Genomic DNA, 24,875 nt, shown 5'->3' on the forward strand with positions numbered 1-24,875 from the left:
TCTGGTTCAAGTATTCTGCCCATTTCCTTAAAGTGCCTTAAAGTTCAGACGCAGAGTTTTAAATTTAGCCCTGTATTGTACTGATAACTAGTGAAGATTTTGCAGAAATGGTGTGATGTGGCCACGTTGCTTACAACCTTCTATCAGTGTCACTGCAGAAAATTGGAAGTATGCATAAGGGCAATCGTACAGGGCACCTAGTAGGAGCCTATTCTATAAAGGAAAATAGGCATCTATTTTCCTTTATAGAATACTGGTGTAAAAAGTCATACACTGCCTCATATTATTATTTATTACTTATATTATATTATTTATTGTACTTATTATTCTATAAGGTACACATGTAAGAGTCCTGCACACATCTCACCCAGAATCCATCCACTTGCATAAACATACTGGGGCAGACTGAAGCTCCATCAAGCCCAGTATCCTGTATCCAACAGTGGCCAACCCAGCTCACAAGTACCTGGCAAGATCACAAAAGAGTACAATACATTTTATGGTGTTTGTCCTAGAAATAAGCAGTGAATTTTCCCCCAAGTCCACCTTATTAATGGCTTATGGACTTTTCTTTTAGGGAAATTATGCAGACCTTTTTTAAACCCTGCTAAGCTGTTTTTACCACATTCTCTGGCAGTGAATTCCAGAGTTTAATTACACATTGAGTGAAGAAATATTTTCTCCAGTTTGTTTTAAATTTGCTACTTAGTAGATTCATTGTGTGCCCCCCTAGTCCTAGTATTTTTGAAAAGGGTAAACAAGCAATTCAAGTCTACCCATTCCACTCCACTTAGTACTTTATAGACATTTATCATATCTCCCCTCAGCCTGTTCTCCAAGCTAAAGAGCCCTAGTCACTTTAGCCTTTCCTCATAGGGAAATTGTCCCATCCCCTTTATCATGTATGTCGCCCTTCTCTGAACCTTTTCAACTCCATTTTATCTTTGATATGCAGTGACCAGAATTGCATACAGTATTCAAGGTGGGGTCCTCTACCGGCAGTTTATTCCTGCTTTTAGTAATGGATAGCCCTTTCCTTTATCTGCCCAAAACAGTTTGCTTGTCTAGCTAAATAAATCTTCAACTTCACAAAACCCCTTAGGGGTGAGAGGATTCATGTCCAAACCATAGAATGATGATCGTAGCAGTGGCATAGCTATGTGGGGCCACGAGGGCCTGGGCCCCCCCCCCCAAATTTCATCCAGGCCTCTGGTTTTGCTGATGAGGGTCCCCAACCCCCACCAGCTGAAGCCTCGTTCAGCACCGGTCTCCGGCGCCGCCTCGTTGCTTGCTTTACTCTCTTTTCCTCCTCACGTCCTGCACGCTTCTTTGTGAAACTGAGCATGTTCAATTTTACTTAAAGGAGCGTGCAGGACATGAGAAAGAAAGGGCAGGGAATGCAGCGGCGCTGGAGAAGGCTTCAGCTGGCGGGGGTTAGAGACCAGCAAAAGTATTTGCTGCTGTGGGGTGGGGTGTGACAGGGCGGCGGCGGGGCAGCAGACTAAGATGGTTCCTCCCCACCTCAGGCTCTGGTCCTGTCCCACTTTGAGGTCTGGCTACGCCCCTGGATCGCAGTGATCCCAGCTTTATTCAATACAAATTTAGTTATGTTTTTATCTATTTCCTTCTCTATGGCATTCAAGAGAGAAGTCTAGACAGGCAGCACATAAATCTCCTGAACATTTTGAATTCATCTCCTGGCCCATCAAGTAAAGTTCATCAGAAAAGTGAAATGATGTACACATTCAGGACCCCTTTTACCAATCTGTGGCAAAAGGGGGCCCTGTGCTGACGTGGGCGTCTGTTTTTGATGCACGCCGAGGCCTTCTTTTACTGCAGCGGGTAAAAGTTAGGTCTTTCCTTTTTTGAGGAAATAGCCGTGCGGCAAGTGAAGCACTTGCTGCATGGCCATTTCGAAGGAAAGCCCTTACCGCCACCCATTGAGGTGGCAGTAAGGGCTCCCGCGCTAACCCGGCGGTAAGTGGGCAGTGCACGACACTGCTCGATTGCTGCCAGGTACACATCGGCACTACAAAAGTAAATGTATTTCTTAGCGACAGATAGGATGGCGCACTGGGGATGAGAGCTTCCACCAGGCTTCTGTGGTACCTGATGGTACTTCTTTTTTAGCAAGCAGTAAGCCCGCATTGGGCTTACCGCCACTTCATAAATGGGGCCCTCAATGTTGATAATGAGATGCAGGGTGAAACATCTCACACAAGATGCCTCTTTTTAGTATCTCCATAATCTTTCCATGGGCTCTTCAGAACTGAAAAACCATAAACCTAGGAGCAAAGTATTTTATTTTCTCCACCCATGAAAAACTGTGGGTCTCCTTTGGTTTATCTTAGAGCTGTACCATAGTAACATAGTAAACGACGGCAGATAAAGACCTAAATGGTCCATCCAGTCTGCCCAAAAGTCACATTATCAATCAACAATTAACGTGGTATTATATTCTTGATCACGTCTTTCTTTGGTGTTTCTGGGACCTATACAGTAGAAGTCCACCCAGTTCTGCCCTTGTGTTCCACCTACTGGAGTTGCCGTCAAAGCCCACTCCAGCCTATCCGAATCTGTCTTGTCATTACCGAATAGCATATTTTACTACTTGGCCAAATACAAATGCCAAATTCAAATAATAGCATTGAGCTTTAACATAACAAATAATAAAAGAAGTAACATGAAATCAGAGATCAAGTGTTTATTTCAGTAGGATTTAGCACAGTAGAGCCCTGGATTATTTGTATTCAAATTTAAATCACTATTTGGCCGAGTACAAATAATGTATTCGGGGCACTATTTGTGGCTGAATTGATGAATCAAATATGAATCTTCGGTACAGCCCTAGTTTATCTCCCAGCAAATGAAAAGCCATAAAGACAGGGAAGAAATAGGGCACCACTGTGAGTATCACCACTTATATTCACTGGTTGTCACTGCTGGCATCACCATTCCTTAAAGGCGTATACCTCAAATCCTACTGCTTACCCAAAGTAGATATAGGTAGAGTTTAAGGGTCACACCTTTAGATCAGGGTCACATATAAAATTATGTACACCTGAAGAAATTAAACTGTATTCCAAATAAAAAGAGAACCAAGACAACATGGTTTTACCAAAGGTAAATCGTGCCAAACAAATCTCATTGAATTCTTTAACTGGGTGACCGGAGAATTGAATCATGGACGTGCTTTAGATGTAATCTACTTAGATTTCAGCAAAGCTTTTGACACGGTTCCCCACAGGAGGCTCTTGAATAAACTTGACAGGCTGAAGATAGGACCCGACATGGTGAACTGGATTAGGAACTGGTTGACGAACAGATGCCAGAGGGTGGTGGTTAATGGAATTCGCTCAGATGAGGGAAAGGTGAGTAGTGGAGTGCCTCAGGGATCGGTGCTAGGGACGATTCTGTTCAATAAATTTGTGAGTGACATTGCCAAAGGGTTAGAAGGTAAAGTTTGCCTTTTTGCGGATGATACTAAGATTTGTAACAGAGTGGACACCCAGGAGGGAGTGGAAAACATGAAAAAGGATCTGCAGAAGCTAGAAGAATGGTCTAAGGTTTGGCAATTAAAATTCAATGTGAAGAAATGCAAAGTGATGCACTTAGGAAGTAGAAATCCACGGGTGATGTATGTGTTAGACGGTGAGAGTCTGATATGTACAGACGGGGAGAGGGATCTTGGGGTGATAGTATCTGAGGATCTGAAGGCGATGAAACAGTGTGACAGGGCGATGGCCGTAGCTAGAAGGTTGCTAGGCTGTATAGAGAGAGGTGACAAGCAGAAGAAAGGAGGTGTTATGCCCCTGTATAAGTCGTTGGTGAGGCCCCACCTGGAGTATTGTGTTCAGTTTTGGAGGCCGTATCTTGCTAAGAATGTAAAAAGAATTGAAGCAGTGCAAAGAAAAGCTACAAAAATGGTATGGGATTTGCGTTACAAGACGTATGAGGAGAGACTTGCTGACCTGAATATGTATAACCTGGAGGAAAGGAGAAACAGGGATGATATGATACAGACGTTCAAATATTTGAAAGGTATTAATCCGCAAACTAACCTTTTCAGTACATGGGAAGGCGGTAGAACTAGAGGACACGAAGTGAGATTGAAGGGGGGCAGATGCAAGAAAAATGTCAGGAAGTATTTTTTCACGGAGAGAGTGGTGGATACTTGGAATGCCCTCCCATGGTGGTGGAGATGAAAACAGTAACGGAATTCAAACATGCGTGGGATAAACATAAAGGAATCCTGTTCAGAAGGAATGGATCCTCAGAAGCTTAGCGGAGATTGGGTGGCAGCACCGGTGGTGGGAGGCGGGGCTAGTGCTGGGCAGACTTATACGGTCTGTGCCCTGAAAATGGCAGATACAAATCAAGGTCAGGTATACACATAAAGTAACACATATTCTTGTGGGCAGACTGGATGGACCGTACAGGTTTTTCTCTGCCGTCATCTACTATGTTATGTTACTATGTAAAATTTGCCATTTATTATTTTTCCAGTTTCAGACACTTGAAATAGATATTAAAACAGAAATTGCAATTTATGAATGAGGCTCTGGGGACAATGTGAAATATAAGTGCGACATAACAGCATGATGTTAGTCCAGGCTTTATTAAATGATTTGTATTCTAGTAAAACATTTCATATGACTGCATCAATAGCAACCTGGGCAGTAAGTATGAGGTTTTGAAAACCTGCTGTTGAGTTACTAGACAGCCTTCAAGGCTTTTTCTAGGACTCATAAAATGTTATTTGAACATATATTTAAGTTTTCAATTAAATTATGCATTGCTATGGATACAATTATTCTGCTCATGTTTTCTTAGCTTCGTAATGTTTTTCAAGTGTGCCTTTTTCATGCGTAGTGCTTTGTATTTTAATCTGCTGTTTCTGTCAAATGCACAGTGAGACATCATAGGTTTAGGAGCAGTGTATGGATTATTTGCTTTCATTTTGGATGTACCACAAAATCAAATCATTCGAGGATCATACTGGTCTGAATAGCAATATATTTTTTCTTCATTTGGCTGATTGAGAGCTGTGAGACAGTGTGTCTGGGTAACATTGGCCCACCTTGATTTGACAGGATACCTTCTCCCTTTACAGTGACAGTAATGTGTTTATCTCTTAGTGCTCCTTTAAAGATATTTTCAGTTTTATTATATTACTAGTAAAAGAGGCCCGTTTCCAACAGAAAGGAAACAGGTGCTAGCAAGGTTCCAGGGCCCCTCCCCCCTCCTCCTTCCCCCTCATCCCTCCTGACCCCTCCCCACCCTCTCTCATCTGAGGACCCCCATCCCCTCCCCCCTCATTTCAGGACCCCCCTCCCCCCTCTCATCTCAGGACCTCCTCCCCCTCCCCCTCTCTCTCGTCTCAGGCCCCCCCCCCTCGTCTCTGGACCCCCCCTCCGATTTCTGCCGCCCAGCGCTTCCCTCCTTCTGTCTCTGTGGCCTCCAAGTGCAAGGAGGACATGTGTGGGTGCCCCAGCCCTTCGTACGTGGCAGCTGCTGTTTAAAAAGTTTTACCTCCTGCTCGGCCGGCAACACTCAACTCCAGCAAGTACAGACACCCATTCAGACAGGCTGTGGTTCGCTGTTCCTCTGGTCCCGCCCTCATTTCCTTTTTGCGGAAAGGCGGGACCACAGGAACAGCGAACCATAGCCTGTCTGAAGCTGCGTCTGTACTTGCTGGAGTTGAGTATTGCCGGCCGAGCAGGAGGTAAAACTTTTTAAACAGCAGCTGCCACGTACGAAGGGCTGGGGCACCCGCACACGTCCTCCTTGCACTCGGAGGACACAGAGACAGACGGAGGGAGGCACTGGGCGGCAGAAATGGGAGGAGAGGGGGGGCGTGGAACTCGAACGGCAGTGGGGCCATTGCGGCCCATGGAACTTGGACAACAGGAGTGGGAGGGAGGGAGGGAGGGAGGTTGGGGATCATGGAACTCGGGGGGGGGGGGGGGCATTTGGTTACTTACCTCCGGTGGCTGCTGCTGGGTCCCTTTCCCTCTCACTTCCCATTGGTCCGCCTTCTGACGTCATCCCCAGGGCGGACCAATAGGAACTCGGTTACGAACCCAGGCAGCCAGACAGAAGTGCAGAGGTCCAAATTATTATATAGGATGCTATACATTTCATACAGACAAAAGCCTTAAATATATTAGTTATTTGGAAACTGCTGTCTATTTAACACCCTTTTATCAAGATACCTGAAAACAGGCAAGAGGCCACTTTGGGTTCTGATGAGCACTATCAGACTCACTGTATTCCTAGATAAGTTTTCTTCCTTGACCTGAAAGCAAGTGGCAGCCCCCATTGGCCCTTGGTGTGCCTCCCTACTCTCCCCCCCCCCCCCGAATCTTGTTACTGACACTACATTCCTATCAGCTGGTTCATAGGTGCCCGGTATTGGAGGCTTGGGGAGGCTAAGCCTCCCCAGCCGCAGCGATGGTGGTGTACTAATTCTTCAGGGTAGTCTTGCCTGCCTGCCCGCCCCGCTGCCAGCGCTGATTCCCCCGCTGGCGCTGCGCTGCCGGCGTTCGCGCTTTAAAAATGGCCGACAAGACTTCCAGCGGCCTTGCGAGACTTCTGTAAGTCTCGGCGGCCATTTTGAAGCGTGAACGCCGGCAGCGGCAGCACCAGTGGGGGAGAGTCAGCGCTTGCAGCGGGCAGGCAAAACTGCCTGCCCTCCCGGCGCCTGCCCCGAAGAATTTGAAGAGTCAGGATCCGGAGGGAGAGAGGGAGGGAGGAGAATAATTCATGCAGGGCAGGGGAGGGTCACTGCTGGACATGGGTGGATGGAGGGCAGGGGAAGGAGGATCACTGGACATGGGTGAATGGAGGGCAGGAGAAGGAGGGTCACTGGGCATGGGTGGATGGAGGGCAGGGGAAGGAGGGTCACTGGGCATGGGTGCATGCAGGGCAGGGGAGAGGAGGGTCACTGCTGGACATGGGTGGATGGAGGGCAGGGGAGAGGAGGGTCACTGGACATGGGTGGATGGAGGGCAGGGGAAGGAGGGTCACTGGGCATGGGTGTATGCAGGGGAGAGGAGAGGAGGGTCACTGCTGGACATGGGTGGATGGAGGGCAGGGGAGAGGAGGGTCGCTGGGCATGGGTGCATGCAGGGCAGGGGGAGAGAAGGGTCACTGCTGGACATGGGTGGATGGAGGGCAGGGGAGAGAAGGGTCCCTGGACATGGGTGGATGGAGGGCAGGGGATAGGAGGGGAGAGGAGGGAGAGAGAAGAAATGCTGGACATGGATGGAGGGGAGGGAAAAGCGAGGAAGGAGATGAGATGAGGGAAAAGGAAGAGAGGAGAAAAACTGCACATGGATGAAGAAAATAGGCAGAAGCTGAGGACCAGAAATGAAGAAGAAAGGCGGAAAGTAAAAGAAATAAATGGAAAGGAAGCCCTGGAAACGGAGTTAAGAGGACAGATAGTAGCAGAATCGGATACTGGGCCAGCATGATCAGAAAAACAAAGTCACCAGACAACAAAGGTAGAAAAAAATCATTTTATTTTCATTATAGTGTTTGGAATATGTCCACTTTGAGAATCAGGCGCTCAACATTAAAAGTTTATATTTATTTACTTATGTATGGCATTTTATCCCACATTAAACATGAATTAGGATGTTTTGTGGCTCTACATGAGAATTGTGATATTATGATCCCTTGTTTCATATTGTTGACAGTCTGCATTTTCCGTATGGGTGGTATATTGGTGTATTAGGTTCTGCCCAATGTAATATTTATGGTACAGTAAGGTTCTGTGTGTGTTTTTGCACAAAGTTGTGCATAGTTGAGCGATTGTGGTTAGTATATGCTTTGAGCAACCACTTTATTCTTTGACATATGAAACATAGCTAATATCTAAATTTAATAAAAGGTATTAATTGTGACTTTTATTTATTTTTTCTGTGTGTTATCAGACAATTATGGATTTAAGCTCCACCCCTGGCCACAACCTAACCCCGCCTCCTTTAGCCTCCCCAAACAGTTGGGCCACCGACCGCCTATGAGCTGGTTATTTATGATCTCAATACTAATAATGTCAAATGCTTCACTCATCTCTAGTGCTAAATGAACTCAGTCAATTCCTCTATCCAGTTCCCTTTGCATGACATCAGAAAGTGCAGCAGGTGCTGTTTCTGTACCATAATGCTTCCTAAATCTAAACTGATGAGGATTCAGGATGTCCAACTCATCCAAAATGTTTGCTATTGTCTAAGTACTATTTTGCCAAAAGATGCTATAAAGAAGGGGTATTGGAAACTGGGCAATAATTCTATGATGAAGCTGAATTATTGATCTTGACTAATGTGGATTTAGTATACATCATAAATATATCACTTTAATTGAATGAAAGAGAGGAAAAAGGCTTCCGAAATCTGTGGTTTGCATTAAGCAACTATAGCATTAATACGTTTATATTTAATTTTTAAATATTTTCTTAATTTTTCAAACATTACAATTTCATAGCACCCTTAAGAGATAGGGTGGATGAGGTTTTTGGGCCAATGATTGAAGACTGCAGGGTGCTGAATGCTTAATGTGAACCATAGACTTCTGAGGCCTTTTTCCTCTCTTTCATTCAATTGAAGTGATATGTTTATGGTGTATAATAGATCCACATTAATTGAGATTGGTGGACTAGGCTTGGTGGATTGTTTCCCTTAGTGTTGTTGGAAGCTGAATTATTGAACAGAGATGAGGCTTCCTTAAGTGCTCCCACCTCTCAGCACAGGACGGAGTTAACACATGGGGCTATTAGGTTGGGCCAATCCTGAAAGGCAGGAAGAGCTGGAGTCACAGGGAGATACTGCTGAAGCAGAATGTATAGAAACTTGGTTGCAACCTTGCCACTTCTCCTTAGACTGCCATTCATGGCAGGGGAGAGGTGACAGGGAAGGGACCATCAAAAGCTGTGCTGAGGACTCTTCACTGCTTCAATTCTAATCCCTGTAGGAAGGGTGAGGAGACTGGGGTTAAGCTTTCCTCTGTCTCTATATTGGCAATGGTTATGATATAAAGAAGGTTAATTTCAAAATATGTAACTCCATTTTTTGTTTCTGTAACCCAGACTTTGTATTTTTCTGTTTAGAATGAATTTGCTTCTGTCCACTAGGCAGACTAGGCGGGTGCCTAGGGTGACACAATTTAGGGGACTGGCATTGGCACTTGGGCTCCAGGTTCCCTTCTCCTTCCTTCTCTCCTCTCTCCCCTTGCTCCAAGAGATGTTCTAGTCACAAGCTAGAGAAAATGCATGGTGGCCAGTGGAGGGTCTTGAGAATCAGCGCATTCTCAAGGCCTGCTGGCTTCCATCCCCTCCAAAACAGGACGTTTGGAGGGGGCAGGAGCAAGCAGGGCTTGAGCACGTGCAGATACTCATAGCCCCACTCTGGCCACGATACATCTGCTATAACTAACAACTGCTGCATTGCTGCCCCAGAGGAAGGGAGATAAAGCCTGAACACCTTGCTTTGTGTTAATCTAATTAAAGATTTCATAGCCTACAAAGACCCTAGATTCCACTTTTCAGTAATGAGCAAAAACAACTTATATAAATAAGTTGTTTCACAATCAGGCTCATTTTCAAAAGAGATGGATGTCCATCTTTCGACATAAATCGGCACTTCGATGTCCATTTCTCAGAGATGTCCAAATCCGTATAATCGAAACCCGATTTTGGATGTCTCTAGAGGAAGTTTGCTGCAAGGACATCCAAATCTGAGGGGGGCGTATCGGAGGCGTGGTGAAGACGGGACTTGAGCATTCCTAAGACATCAACGTCTTTAAGCCATAATGAAAAAAAGCAGAGATGTCCAAGACTAAAACTTTGACATTTTCACCCGGACCTGTTTTTATTACGACTAAGGCACAAAAAGGTGCCCAAAATGACCAGATGATCACTGGAGGGAATCGGGGATGACTGCCTGTTACTCCCCCAGTGGTCACTAACCCCCTCCCACCCTCTAAAAACATATTTAAAAAAAATATTACGTGCCAGCCTCAGATGTCATACTCAGGTTCATGACAGAGCATGCAGGTCCATGGAGCAGTTGTAGTGGGTGCAGTGCACTTCAGACAGGTGAACCCAGGCCCATACCCCGCCTACCTGTTACATTTGTGGAGGAAACAGCAAGCCCTCCAAAACCCACCAGAAACCCTCTGTACCCACATATAGGTGCCCCCCTTCATCCGTAAGGGCTATGGTTGTGGTGTACAGTTGGGGGTAGTGGGTTTTGGGGGCTCAGCATACAAGGTAAGGGAGCTATGTACCTGGGAGCATTTTATGAAGTCCACTGCAGTGCCCCCTAGGATGCCCAATTGCTGTCCTGACATGTCAGGAGGACCAGTGTACTACAAATGCTGGCTCCTCCCATGTCCAAATGGCTTGCATTTGGACGTTTTAGACTTGGACGTCTTTGGTTTCGAAAATCGCCGAAAAACAGACATCCAAATCTAAGGACATCCTTGGTATTTTCGAAACAAAAGATGGAAGTCCATCTTTATTTGAAAATGACCTTTTCCCTACCTCTGAATTTGGACGTTTTACAAAGACGTCCAAATTCCAACTTAGACGTTTCGTTCGAAAATGCCCCTCAATGTTAGTTTTGCAGTGTTTAAAGTGAATATTGTTATATAATACTATAATAATAACCAAGAGGTTAATATTCAACCTCACAGAGAACATAAATATGGAGATTCTATATATGACACCTGGAAAATTCATGCAGAAAACATTTCTGCCAAGCGTAATCTCTAAAGTATGCTTAAATTTTATAGAATAAGCTTAAATTTCCTTGCGATATATAGAATAAGGCCAAGCACCTCTCCACGCGACTAAATGTAGTTGCAGCCATTTATGCCAAATTAAACTTGGTATAAATCCCGACACCTAAATTACACACAGAGCAGGTATATTCTATAATCATGTGCATACTTTTTCATAATTCCCACGGCACGTCCATTTCCCCACCCATAGCTATGCCCCTTTTTGGATGCGCACATTAGATTAGGTATAGTGCATTACAGAATGTGCTTAGTGAGTTATGCGAATAAATTCTAATTATTGACAATTAGTGCTCATAATTACTTGTTAAGTACTGCTATCATTGCTGATTAGCTTGATAAGCCAATTAAGTTACGCCGGTAAGTGGGTGCTAATAATTATTGGCACTAATTGTCCTTAATTAAAAGTTACACGTGCATTTTTAGTCTCACGGATTGTGTGACTCTGAAAAGGGGGTGCAGTCATGGGAGGGTCATGGGCAGATTAGGTGTGTTCCTACAACTTATGCATGCTGTTATAGAATAAGAGGGATTCATGCCTAATTTAGACGCAAGGATTTAAACCAGAGTTTACTTGAAGGCTTATTTTTGAAAGAGGACGCCCTTCTTTCGACACAAATCGGAAGGTGGACGTTCTTCTCCCAGGGTTGTCCAAATCGGTGTAATCGAAAGCCAATTTTGGACATCCCCAACTGCACTCCGTCGCAGGGACAGCCAAAGTTCAAGGGGGCGTATCGGAGGCGTAGCGAAGGCGGGACTTGGGCGTGCCTAACACATGGATGTCCTCGACCCATAATAGGAAAAAAAGGGCGTCTCTGATGAGCACTTGGACGACTTTACCTGGTCTTGTTTTTCTTACGACCAAGGCACAAAAAGGTGACCACCGGAGAGAATCGGGGATGACCTACCCGTAATCCCCCAGTGGTCACTAACCCCCTCCCACCCTCAAAAAAATATCTTTCAAAATATTTTTTGCTAGCCTCAGATGTCATACTCTGGTCCATCACAGCAGCATGCAGGTCCCTGGAGCAGTTTTAGTGGGTGCAGTGCACTTCAGAAAGGTGGACCCAGGCCCATCCTCCCCCCACCTGTTATATTTGTGGAGGAAACAGCAAGCCCTCCAAAACCCACCACAAATCCACTGTACCCACATCTAGGTGCCCCCTTCACCCATAAGGGCTATGGTAGTGGTGTACAGTTGTGGGTAGTGGATTTTGTGGGGCTCAGCACACAAGTTAAGGGAGCTATGTACCTGGGAGCAATTTCTGAAGTCCACTGCAGTGCCCCCTAAGGTGCCCGGTTAGTGTCCTGGCATGTGAGGGGGACCAGTGCACTACAAATGCTGGCTCCTCCCACGACCAAAGGGCTTGCATTTGATCGTTTCTGAAAAGAGTGTCCTTGGTTTCCATTATCACCGAAAATCAGAAACGACCAAGTCTAGGGACGACCATGTCTAAGGACGACCTAAATTTCAAGATTTGGACGTCCATCTTGTTTCGATAATATAGGTTTCCCCGTCCTTCCTTTGGGACGTTTTGCGAGGACATCCTCAACAAAACTTGGGCGTCCCTTTTGATTATGCCCCTCCACGTGTAAATCCTTGCATCTAAAATTAGGCACTAACCCCCAGATTCTATATAGTGTGACTTGAGTTGCACGCTCAAATCTGGGCATATTCTGGATTTGCGAGCACAACTTAATTAGTTTAACAAGCAAATCAGTGCTAATAATTGCTCAGTGCCAATAATTGAACTTAGCAAGCAATTATTTGCACTGATTAGAATGTATGCACACAAATGTCTAAGCGGATTCTATAAAGTGATGAGCAAAAATTCTAAGACGTGGATCTGAAAAGGGGTGTGGCCATGGGCGGGTCCTGGGTGTTCCTAGAATTTACACGCACTGTTCTGAAATATGCCTGTTCCACATGTAAATTATGCATGGACATTTACACCAGGTTTTCACTGGCATAAATAGCCGTGACTGAATATAGTCGCAGAAAATGGGTGTTGGGCGTATTCTATAAACTATGTCTAAATTTACTATAATGGCAATGGTGAGCTGAAATTCCAATCAAGGCATTCAATGGTATCCTTTACTATCTATAGTGTATTATAAGCAGAGAAAATGACCTCATCAGTCCAAGCTAGGCGTTACTACGCTTCATGTGCTCGAACGCCAGCAATCTTTGGACTCCGTTATAATCCTCGGTCATGAAAAAACTCTGCTCACTATCTTTATTTAATATCAAACATTGGAAAAAGTATTTAATGTTACTTAGCTTTTTAATCTTGCCCTACGGGGCTCTCCGTTTCGCTATATATAATAAGCTTCTTCAGGGGGCCAAGCAACTTTTTGGCTAATCACGATATCTATGAATAAACATAATGATACCATATCAACCTTAATATAAGTAATCATTCTTCAATGTAGGTCTGTGTATAAAAAATCAAGTCTTAAAACCACTAACCTCATAACATGGCGTTTCTGCTCCTATGACTCCGGTAGTGAAAAGCAATAACCGGAAGGAGTCGTTCTTATTTATACTCTCAGTCATATGTAATCAGCTTCATGCAAAATCATAGCTGTGTTGAATTCAATCAAGGGAATTTAAAGAGATTCAAAGAAAAACAGCCCACTCAATTAGTGCATTAAGCCCTCTAGGCTCTAGTGTCTGTAGCATATAAATCCACTTTTTGTTCTCTTCTAGTCAGCATTTTATCTCTATCACCTCCTCGAATGTTGATAGGAGTGTGGTCTATCGCCAAACATCTAAATGAATCGAATGTATTTTTTATTTGATGGAGAATTATACTTGCAAATATCGGGAATAGCGATGGGGGCAACATTTGCTCCCTCAATAGCTAACCTGTTTATGGCAAGATATGAAAAAACATGGCTCAGCAACTCACCTTTTAAACAACATATAGCCATGTGGAAACGCTATATCGACGATATTTTTCTACTTTGGTATGGAGATCAGATTACACTATCTCAATTCATCATATGGCTTAATTCTTGTCACCAAAGCATAAAATTCACACATGAACAATCAATAGAGAATGTACACTTTTTGGATATTGATGTAACTATTATAAATAAAAAATTTAACACAAAAATTTTTAAAAAATCAACTGATAGAAATACATTTCTTCAATATCAAAGTTGCCATCCTATAAAACTAAAAAACAGTTTACCTTTTTCGCAATTTCTAAGATTCAAGAGAGTTTGTGAAAACCAGGATGACTTCAAAAGATGTGCAAAGAATTTTCAAAAAGATCTAAATCAACGGGGATACCCTAAGCAAGTGATTAAAACGGCATACAAAAGGGCTAAGCACAACAATAGAGAGCTATTATTGCACAATTCATTACGAACACAGATGGATAGTAAAGATATAAACACTTTCGTTATCCAATTTTTCAAAGGAGGTGATGGAATGAGGAACATCATCAAACACAACTGGTCGATGATGCAATCACACCCAATTCTACATGATCAACAAGTCAGAATTGCCTTCTCTAGGACCTGTAACTTGAAAGAGATTGTAAGCCCAACCAATTTACTGATTCCATCCCAACAGAAAGTACCGGGGAGACATAAAAAATGTCAACAATGTAAAACATGTAACATCACACAAGAAGCAACAGAATTCAGAAATCCAATAGATGGCAAAATATATCAATTACACTTTCAGACCGATTGTCAATCGACATTCGTTGTATATATTCTGGTCTGCCCTTGTCAAAAAATATATGTAGGAAAGACCAAACGTCGTTTACATCAACGGATGACTGAACACCGTTCATGCATTAAACTAAATAAGACAGGAGCTCCGATTGTAGCACACTGCCAGGAGCAAGGACATACATTCGATTCATTTAGATGTTTGGCGATAGACCACATTCCTATCAACATTCGAGGAGGTGATAGAGATAAAATGCTGACTAGAAGAGAACAAAAGTGGATTTATATGCTACAGACACTAGAGCCTAGAGGGCTTAATGCACTAATTGAGTGGGCTGTTTTTCTTTGAATCTCTTTAAATTCCCTTGATTGAATTCAACACAGCTATGATTTTGCATGAAGCTGATTACATATGACTGAGAGTATAAATAAGAACGACTCCTTCCGGTTATTGCTTTTCACTACCGGAGTCATAGGAGCAGAAACGCCATGTTATGAGGTTAGTGGTTTTAAGACTTGATTTTTTATACACAGACCTACATTGAAGAATGATTACTTATATTAAGGTTGATATGGTATCATTATGTTTATTCATAGATATCGTGATTAGCCAAAAAGTTGCTTGGCCCCCTGAAGAAGCTTATTATATATAGCGAAACGGAGAGCCCCGTAGGGCAAGATTAAAAAGCTAAGTAACATTAAATACTTTTTCCAATGTTTGATATTAAATAAAGATAGTGAGCAGAGTTTTTTCATGACCGAGGATTATAACGGAGTCCAAAGATTGCTGGCGTTCGAGCACATGAAGCGTAGTAACGCCTAGCTTGGACTGATGAGGTCATTTTCTCTGCTTATAATACACTATAGATAGTAAAGGATACCATTGAATGCCTTGATTGGAATTTCAGCTCACCATTGCCATTATAGTGATATTTTCTTGCTGAAATTGTGTCCAATTAGATTTTTTTTTTAATGTCTAAATTTAGACATATTCTACAAACTGCATCTAAATTTTGGCACAGTTTATAGAATTCACCTAGGCATATTTTTTTCGGTGCTGATTTTTGTAGGCGTGATACATAGAAACTAGCCCTAAGCGTATTCTATAAACAGCACCTAACTTTCAGCGCTGTTTGTAGAACAGCATTTAGTGCATTATTTTTTGGTGCCCATTTTTCAGCGCTGTTTATAGAATTTGGTCCTAAATGTCCTCACTTCATTAGCAGAAGTCTTTCACGTCTGTATGTTTAGATGCCACTAGCGGTAACCATACTATTAACTGTCAGGCTATTTGCTCTAAGTAGCCATATGTAGCATAATTAAATCTTTCTAGCTCTATTTTGAGATTCTGCTCATTTTCCCTTTACTGTTTGTTTTTCTCTCCTTTATTTTTTTACAGTATGTGGCTGTGACCTGGCCCAAGGAGGCTTTTTTGTGCGACAAGGTGATTACATTTGTACTTTGGATTATCAGAGACTCTATGGCACGCGGTGCTTCAGCTGCGATTCATTCATTGAGGGGGAAGTGGTTTCAGCACTGGGGAAGACCTATCATCCTCATTGTTTTGTGTGTGCTGTCTGTAGGTAAGTGGAAAACAGAAATTGTGGGGGAAGGGCCTTTGTAATATTTTAAAATTTTAATAGGCAGGCATTAATGCTTGGATGTTACATTAGGAGTTCTGTTTTGGTTAGGTGGTGCTCTGTCCAGGGCATCCAACAGTGATGGGAAAGTAATGCTAAATAGAGTATAATATGATAAGTAAAAAAAGCAATTTTAATTACATACTAGCATGACATGCAATGAATATTCAGCATCTGCAGAGCTGCCGAGTTACCCAGGAGGGAGACTTTTTAGGCAGTTCAGATTATGAACCTACATGCAAAAGCAGTGTGGTACTGGTACTCCTTGATTCTACTCATTGAAATCAGTGTTGCAGAAGCCAGCAGGGGGATGGGGGTGGTGGTGGGGGGGAAGATGCTAGGTTGGGAGAGATGTGGTGGCTATTAGTACCGTGAGCCACATACTGAAGAGTGACAGTATGTACGGTAAGGGAGTAGGATGGTTCTTGTTATTATTGGTACTTTCCTTGTTGTACAATGATTAAAGCTAAATAAAAACATTTATTAAAAAAAAAATCAGTGCTGCAGGTCCCATACTGCATTGGGATAGAGTTACCTGAAATCCAGGAGTGGCCTAAAACCTCCTTCTTAGAACTGAGTAACTGCAGCTGATATAGCAGAGCATTATTTATCCAAAGATCATTAACCAAATACCTGTTTTGACACTGATACTCCTGGACAAGTCTCTTCATCCTCAGTTGTCTCAGGTACTGACTTATCTACTATCTGTATCTCTGGATATGTAACTCGTCTTCAGTTCAGATTTGAATAGATGAGTAATTAAATCCAAAAATTCAAATCCCAATCCCAACCAGAAACTCGATATCCATAAAAAATTACATCTGTGAATATTTAGCCCACAGCAGTCAGCGGTTTTTTAAAACACTGACCACCACATGCAGAATTATCCCCAGACATTCAGTGCCAGGCCCTGTCCAGGCATTGATACTGAATATCGGGGGTTAATTAAAGTTGTGCTGGTCACTGGAGCTTATGTGGGTCCTGGCTGATATTCAGCCATGACCTGCATAAGGGTTTCTGCCCAGGTCTGGAGCCCTCTCTTTCCTGCCTGGTGCGTTTGTAAACCTATCTTGCTCTCTGCTTTGCTTCGAAATGGCTGCCAAGAGTTCAAGCTTTTAATTGGGTCCATCATTTAAAAATTTTTTTATTTACGGGCAGTTTCATAATTTTTAGCAATTAAGATCTGAGTCCAATTACCTCACCTTCAGAAAACAACTGGAGGCAGTTTTATTCTGTGAGGTTTTTTTGATCAGAAGATAGTCATTTTTGCTTTTTATCACGTTTTATTTTTTCACATGTCTATTTGAAGTTGTTTGCCTGTTTTACTGTTAGGGTTATTTTAATTATTGAGGACAATAGGAAGTTTGTGGTATTGAATGGTCTGGGGTCCTTTTACCAAGCTGCGGGAAAAAGGGCCCTGCACTTGCGGCAGAGGCCATTTTCCCGCGTGCCAGGACCCTTTTTACCTCAGTGGTTAAAAAGACCTAGGCACATATGGCCATGTGGCAGGGAGCCCTTATCGCCAATGAGGTGGCGATAAGGGCTCCCACGCTAACCCAGCAGTAACCGGGTAGTGCACGGCGATGGCCGATTACCGCTGTGCAAACTATTTCCAAGTGTTTTCTTTTTGCCACGGAAATGACGCAAGCTTGGGGTGGGACTACCGCCGGTGGCCGTGTTGGGCTGGCGGTAGTCCCGGAAGAGCAAGCGGTAAGCCCATGTTGGGCTTACCGCTGCTCCGTAAAAGGGCCCTTCTGTGACTTGAATTGCAGGCTATAAATAAAATAAAATAACCTCTGTCCAGAACATTCCAGATAAATGGTGCTTTACAGCATTTATACACATTTAGAAGTAACTGGCAGTATTTCATTGTATCTGTGACATTTATTCTGTGATAGCTGGCACATTTTGTTTTGCATAATTTTATTTTTATTTGCATTCAAAATTGTACATAAAGCCAAGTTTTCAAGGCTTTACGGAACTGCAAATAACTATCATTACTCCTAGTATCCTCCGGCAGCTGATTCTACAAAGAAGGGCCAAAATGACAGAAGGCCCATTTCATGGTAAATGATAACTTAACCATGGATAAAAGAGGAAGTTTCAATTTATTTTAACTGTGAGGATTGCAATTGCCTTGATGGAATGTGTCTGTTGATCACAGCAGAAGGTAACCAGGAGCCCTCAAATGAAAAGCTTTGAATACCAAACATAAGATTTTAAAAGTTACTCTTGCTAACACTGATAGTCAATGAAGCTCAGCCAATACAGGTGTTATATGATCGATTCTCTTCTTACCTGTAACCATATGGGCCACCATGTTCTGCAGCAACTGCAATCTTATCAAACTGGTTTGTGTTAGACTATGGAAAAGCAAATTACGGTAATACAATCTGCTGGTTACCAGAGCATGTACAATTTTCACCAAATTGAGGGGGTATTTTATAAATCGGCAGTAAGTCCAAAGCGGGCTTATCGCATGCTAAATCTCAACTACCGTCGGCCCAACGCAGCCACGGCGGTAGTTCCAGGTTGAGCGCACGCCATTTCCGGTGCTCTGTAAAAAAAAAAAATTTCTAGCACAGTGGTAGCCCAGTGGTAATCAAGCATCACCGCGCACTGCCCAGTTACTGCTGGGTTACCGCAGAAGCGCTTTCTGCCACCTCAATGGGTGACAGTAAGTGCTCCCTGCTGCATGTCCACGTGGTAAGAGTTATCTTACCGTGTGGTGATTTTTTTTTTGGGGGGGGGGCCTTTTAACCCGCTGTGGTGAAACAGGCCTTGTTGTGTGGAAAAAAACGGCCCCTCCACTACCGCAGGGCCCTTTTTCCCGCAGCTTAGTAAAAGGACCCCTGACTTTGGTCAGTAGTGGCCGCAATTGACTTATCATCCTCAATTGAAAGTAACAATACTTGACCACATTACAAGAGCATAAGAACATAAGTATTGCCATACTGGGACAGACCAAAGGCCCATCATGCCCAGCATCCTGTTTCCAGCAGTGGCCAATCCAGGTTACAAGTACCTGGCAAGATCCCAAAACAATACAATACATTTTATACTGCTTATCCTAGAAATAACCAAATGGTAGAAATGAAGTCAACTAGTCACCAAATAAATATGATAAGGGGGAGTCTCATACAGTCACCAAGGCAAGTAGGTTATCTCTAATGTGATATGCTTGATCAACGTGACAATTATAATCATAGATGGCCCCCTGCCATCCATACCAATTTTTATATATTTTTAATTGCTTATAGTGTCCTTTTTACTTCTTTTATATCAGTCTTTACATTTCACCTTATTCAATAATGTGACCAATTTACTCTCAGTAGGAATTTTCTCATTTACTGTAGTGGAGATATTAGACACTTAACTGTGTGCATGTCCTCAAGCCATTCCATGAATCCTTACTATCCCGACAGATGCCTGCTTCGCTCTTATGCTTTGTCAAGGGACAGTCCTTTGAATGCAAAGACAGAAAAATGTTAGCTCAGACCTCAGTAAATGTAACACTCTTCCTCTTATCTACCAACTCCTGGCTTACGGTCTCTTCTCCTACTACTGCTGATTGCCCACTGGAAGTTCAAAACATGGCGGCGGCGTTCTTTATATGCACTACCGGAAGTGCTGATCTGTGCTTAGCACTTCCGCTGTATAACTGTTTCTCGTTACATGTAACATCCCCAATGGACATATGTATTAAGGCCATTGGGTTCAACCGTCCCAAGATGAAATATCCAGTATGTTTCTCGCTGCAGCAATCTGCAATCACGATCTCCTCCTCCTCTCGGGTGGGGGGTGACATGTTCAATCACCTGACAGCGTAAAGATTCTATTGAATGGCCATTGTTGACACAATGTTGCACCAACGGGGCTCCAAGGTCCTGTGCAGTGATCCGCAATCTGAGCTCTATCATGCGGGCATTCAGAGACCTTCTTGATTTACCTATGTAGATCTTATCACATGGGCATCTGATGTAATAGATAATGTGTGTTGTCCGGCAGGTGGTGTAATGCCTTAACTGGTACGTACAACCTTTGTGGCTAAAACTTGCAGATTCCACAGTAAGTTCACAAGTTTTGCAACTGGTTTTATTGCATTTGAAATGTCCAAGCTGGATGAATTCCAATTCATTGTTCTCTTCAGGTAGCATTGCGGGACTTAGTATTTCTTTGAGGTTCCTTGCCCGTGAGAAGGCAGTTCTCACTCGATGTTGTTTAAACAACGGGTGTGCCCGCATTACGTCCCAATGCTGCCTAATGATCTTTGCCGCCCTCTCTCCTCCTGGGGCAAAACACATGATAAATGTCATGATCTGTTCTTCTGATTCCTTATACTCTCTGGTCCGTAGAAGAAGATCTCTATTGTTATATTTAGCCCGACGGAACGCACGCTTCAGGACTTTCTTCGGATAACTCCTTTGCAGCAAGCCCATACCAAAATTTATGGCTTACTGTACAAAATCAGCATCAGTCGTGCAGATCCTCCTAAAACGGAGGAACTACTACTACTACTACCTTTCTCTACTGAGAGAAAGGCAGACTATCTCGCAAAGGTCTTGGGTGGCAGCTCCTGTACTCCAGGATCGTGTTCCTATCTGTGGGTTTGGTGTAAACTTTTGACATAAATCCCGCTTCTGTCAAAGTCACTTCAACATCCAAAAAATGAATTGACGTCTCTGAAGAGGATAACGTGAACTGTATCTTCGAATGGCACTGATTAAGCCATACATGGAAATCCTTCAATTGTGCAGTGCTACCCTGCCATAGCACAAACACATTTTCTATGTAACGTCGCCATAGAAGAATGTGGGATGGAAATGGGGAAAAGGTTACCATTTATCCTCAAAAGCGGCCATGAAAAGGTTAGCTAGAGTAGGGGCAAAGGTCGCCCCCATCGCTACGCCCGAAATTTGTAAAAAAAAAGTTGGTTCCCGAAATTGAAAAACGTTCTTACACAGCGCTGTTAAGCCACTCCTCATTATCAGTTCCTCACTGGTCATTCTGTAATATGGATGTTCCAATGCTGCCACAAGGATGTTTATGTCTGGGTTTTTTTTACTCCATTCATACTCCCTCCAGTGACTTTATAAAATCGGTATTTGGATGTCCATGCAATAGGCACATCTAAATGCTGGCTTTCAGATGTCCAAAACAGGAATAGAGCTTCTAAAATAACCACCATAGTGTCTGAATATTATTGCTATATGGATAGTTTTTAGTCCCATCCTGGCTCTGCCCTCCTTCTACCCCAATGATTTATTGATTGATTGATTGATTGATTGATTGGGAGTTATTAACCACCCTTATGAAGATTTTCACTCAAGGCAGTGTAAAATAATATCTGGTCAGTAACACAAATATTCATTCTATATCATCTGTGTGGCTTTTTGAATGGTTACTGTGAAGAAACAGTGTGTTTTAAATCTGTAAAATGTATTGGATATTTCTCTTTTTTAATTATATCTGAAGTGTATTTCTCCTATTTGGCCAGTAGATGGTGCATGTTTATACTTAAAGCTGTTATAGGGAACAGGGAGCAAACAGCAGTATATGTTTAAAACTTGTTGACTGGGCTCTGATTGGCCTGGAGTTTGAAATTACCCAGTAGTGCTGACTGTTGCTTCAGTCTTAGCCTGGAAGAACAAAGAGATCTCTTTGCTAAGGTTCTGTGAACAATTATATGCCCTGATCTTCTCAGGTACTGTTTAGCCAGTATACAAATGTTTAGTTAGTGTTATAATTGATTCATATTTCAATTAGTTGTTATTGTTTAACAATTGCACATTTTTGTCCACTGTTCCAAGTTCTGAGAATAAACCCAATTGTTTGTTCGTTCTGCCTGTCTGAACTGATAAAGAATCCTGGTGGTTTGTGTGTTGGGTCTGTGAATGCTTTCTGTGAACTGTGGGACCACTGGGAGTGTGACCACAGTAACTTAGAATCATTGGGGATAATTGGACAGCGGGAGACTCGCCCAGAGGCAGTTGTGACACAGTGGATGGGAGGAGGGTGCTAGTGTAGAGAGCACAAGCGGCAGGTGCAGGCGGACCTGAGCTGTGCTGGGAATAGACCGTATAAGTGGCCACAGAGTAAGCCCAGGTAGGTGGCTAGATGTTTCGTGACAGTTGCTCATTCTGGACTTAGCCAGTACTTGGATGTCCATTTCAATGTATTTTAGAACAGGCTGTGTGACAGCAGATCCTGTTCTAAAATACATGAGATACAGACATTCATATCTTACATATTGACTTGGATGTCCATATTCTGAGTTGGACTTCCTTTCTAAACTTCCACTCCTAAAATGGTTTGGTTCTCCTGCCAAAGACCATACCGGATTGGTGAGGGTCCGACAGGGATCCTATACTGTTTATTTTTGATTATTTATAAAGTTGTGCTTGGGTATTTTATCAACTTAATTTTAATGATATGCTGAATTTATGAACTATGCATTGTAAAATCACAGCCCAGCGTTTATTGTTGGATGCTCCACCTCTTGTGCGTCGTGTCACAACTGACCAGGGCAATTCTGGGAAGGTAAATAGAAATACAAAGTAATAAATAGTAAATACAGCAGAGGACTAAATAAGTATGACGTGATGAGGCTACTGTTTGCATTTTTAGGCCCAAATAGCAGGCTAGGGAGCTAATTAGATTGATTCTTATCCTTTGTGCTTAACATATCATTTACCAGAGGCACAACCTATTTTTGAATTTGATCTGTTTTTATTTGTTGAAGAATGATCTACTTAACCTGTTTAAGCATATTTGCAGGTTATTTTCGTGTATCTTTGAAGTTATATGCTAATTTCTACAAATAAAGGAAGGGAAATATAGTTCAGCTGAACAGCAGAAGCTAATAATTTAATCAATCAAAATGAAGTCAGTATTGAACAGTATCCTGTTTTCTCTCTTGCAGGCAGCCCTTTCCTCCAGGTGACCGGGTGACCTTTAATGGTAAAGAGTGCATTTGTCAAAAATGTTCCATGGCTCCCACCAGTGGTAACACCACTGTGCCAGTGCAGAGCCTGAGAAGTAAGTGGAACATTTTAACTGCTGATTCTTCTAAACGGATAACTTAGCTGAAATTGGGTGTGTGGAGCAGGTGGGGGAAGAGGGGTTGGTGGTTGGGAGGTGAGGATAGTGGAGGGCAGACTTATACGGTCTGTGCCAGAGCCGGTGATGGGAGGCGGGACTGGTGGTTGGGAGGCGGGAAATACTGCTGGGCAGACTTGTATGGTCTATGCCCTGAAAAAGGCAGGTACAAATCAAGGTAAGGATACACATATGAGTTTATCTTGTTGGGCAGACTGGATGGACTGTGCAGGTCTTTTTCTGCCGTCATATACTATGTTACTATGTAACTTGTTGACAGGTTCTAGTCCATGTTTTATTTACTGAATCCACTAAGTATTAAATAAACAGATGAATACAAGCAGAGGTGTAGCTAGACCTCGGCGGGAGGGGGGTCCAGAGCCCGAGGTGGGGGGGCACAGTTTAGCCTGCCTCCCCCAGCCGCCGACCCTCCAGCCACTTTTGACCCCCCTCCCGTTGCTGACCCTCCCCGCCACTTTCAATCCCCCCTCCCGCCACCGCTGACTGGTACCTTTACTGGCGGGGGTCCCCCAACCCCTGCCAGCCGAAGTCTTCTTCAGCGCCTGTCTCCGGCGCCTTCACTGATCTGTTTCTGTGAGTTCTGACTCATGACGTCCTGCGTACGTGCACGCAGGACGTCAGGACTCACAGCGAAGGCACCGGAGACCGGCGCTAAAGAAGACTTCAGCTGATGGGGGTTGAGGACCCCCGCCATCAAAGGTACCAGGCAGCAGCGGAGGCCAACAGTTGCTGAATTCTAGCCTATTTTTTAAAAACACACGAAGGCCCATTTTAGATAGTTAGTGCAGAGGGGATTTGAGACATCCAGGTCAGGATGTGCTTAGTTCCCCCTATATTTTACAAAAGGCTCTGCTGAGCATGTAGCCCCTTGTAAACCCCCCCCCCCCCCCCCCCCCCCCATATGGATGCAAGCAAATACAAATGTATTTGCTGGTACGTACAGAGGCAGCAGCGATTATAGGTGAGACATGCAGAAAAAAAAACATGTAGCTCCTACAGGGCTTTGTGCCCCAACAACTACACATACTGATGATGACTTTGCTGTCTACGCTGTATATGCTAGCATTTACACCAGCTGGTAGAGACATCCCCATCCCCTAATACCCTGTCCTCAACACCACTCCTTATTCCCACCCTCCCAGACCCCTTCCACCATCGTTCATAACCTTCACCCCTCCCAACCCTTGGACCCCAGAAACAGTCTTTACTCTCCCCTGGACCCACCCAACACAACCCATAGCCACTGTCTACCCCTCAGCCCCCCCCCCCCCCCGACATTTATGCAACACAATCCATATTTCCCCCCTTCCACCATACCTAGGGGCACTCATTGGTGGTCTAGCGGGGAACAGCAGTGACCCTAGTCACTCCTACTCAATAGGGTGCAGGCTTCAAAATGGCTCCTCTGACCCTTAGCAATAGTCCCATGATATGCTTTGGATAAAGATGGGCTATAAATAAGATAAATAAATAATAAATAATACTGTCGCTAGGGGTCAAACTGTCATATAAGAGTGCAACTAGTGATTGCTGCTGTTAGTCAAAGGCACCCCACCCCACCCCAATGTGACCAAACTACACCCAACACATGACTGAGCCCCCTTCTCACTGCAACCCCCAAAAAACATC

General features: G+C 43.5%; 1 protein-coding gene across 1 annotated transcript in view; it reads left to right on the top strand.

Moving 5' to 3' along the window:
- Positions 1-24,875, top strand: part of ABLIM2 (actin binding LIM protein family member 2) — a 309,478-nt gene that overhangs the window by 41,189 nt on the left and 243,414 nt on the right. The window contains 2 exon segments of the mRNA XM_030191153.1: positions 15,887-16,070; positions 23,050-23,165. Of these exon segments, the coding sequence (XP_030047013.1) occupies positions 15,887-16,070; positions 23,050-23,165 (300 nt within the window).

This window comes from Microcaecilia unicolor, chromosome 2 (assembly GCF_901765095.1).
Source record: "Microcaecilia unicolor chromosome 2, aMicUni1.1, whole genome shotgun sequence".
NCBI classification, from domain to species: Eukaryota; Metazoa; Chordata; class Amphibia; order Gymnophiona; family Siphonopidae; genus Microcaecilia; species Microcaecilia unicolor.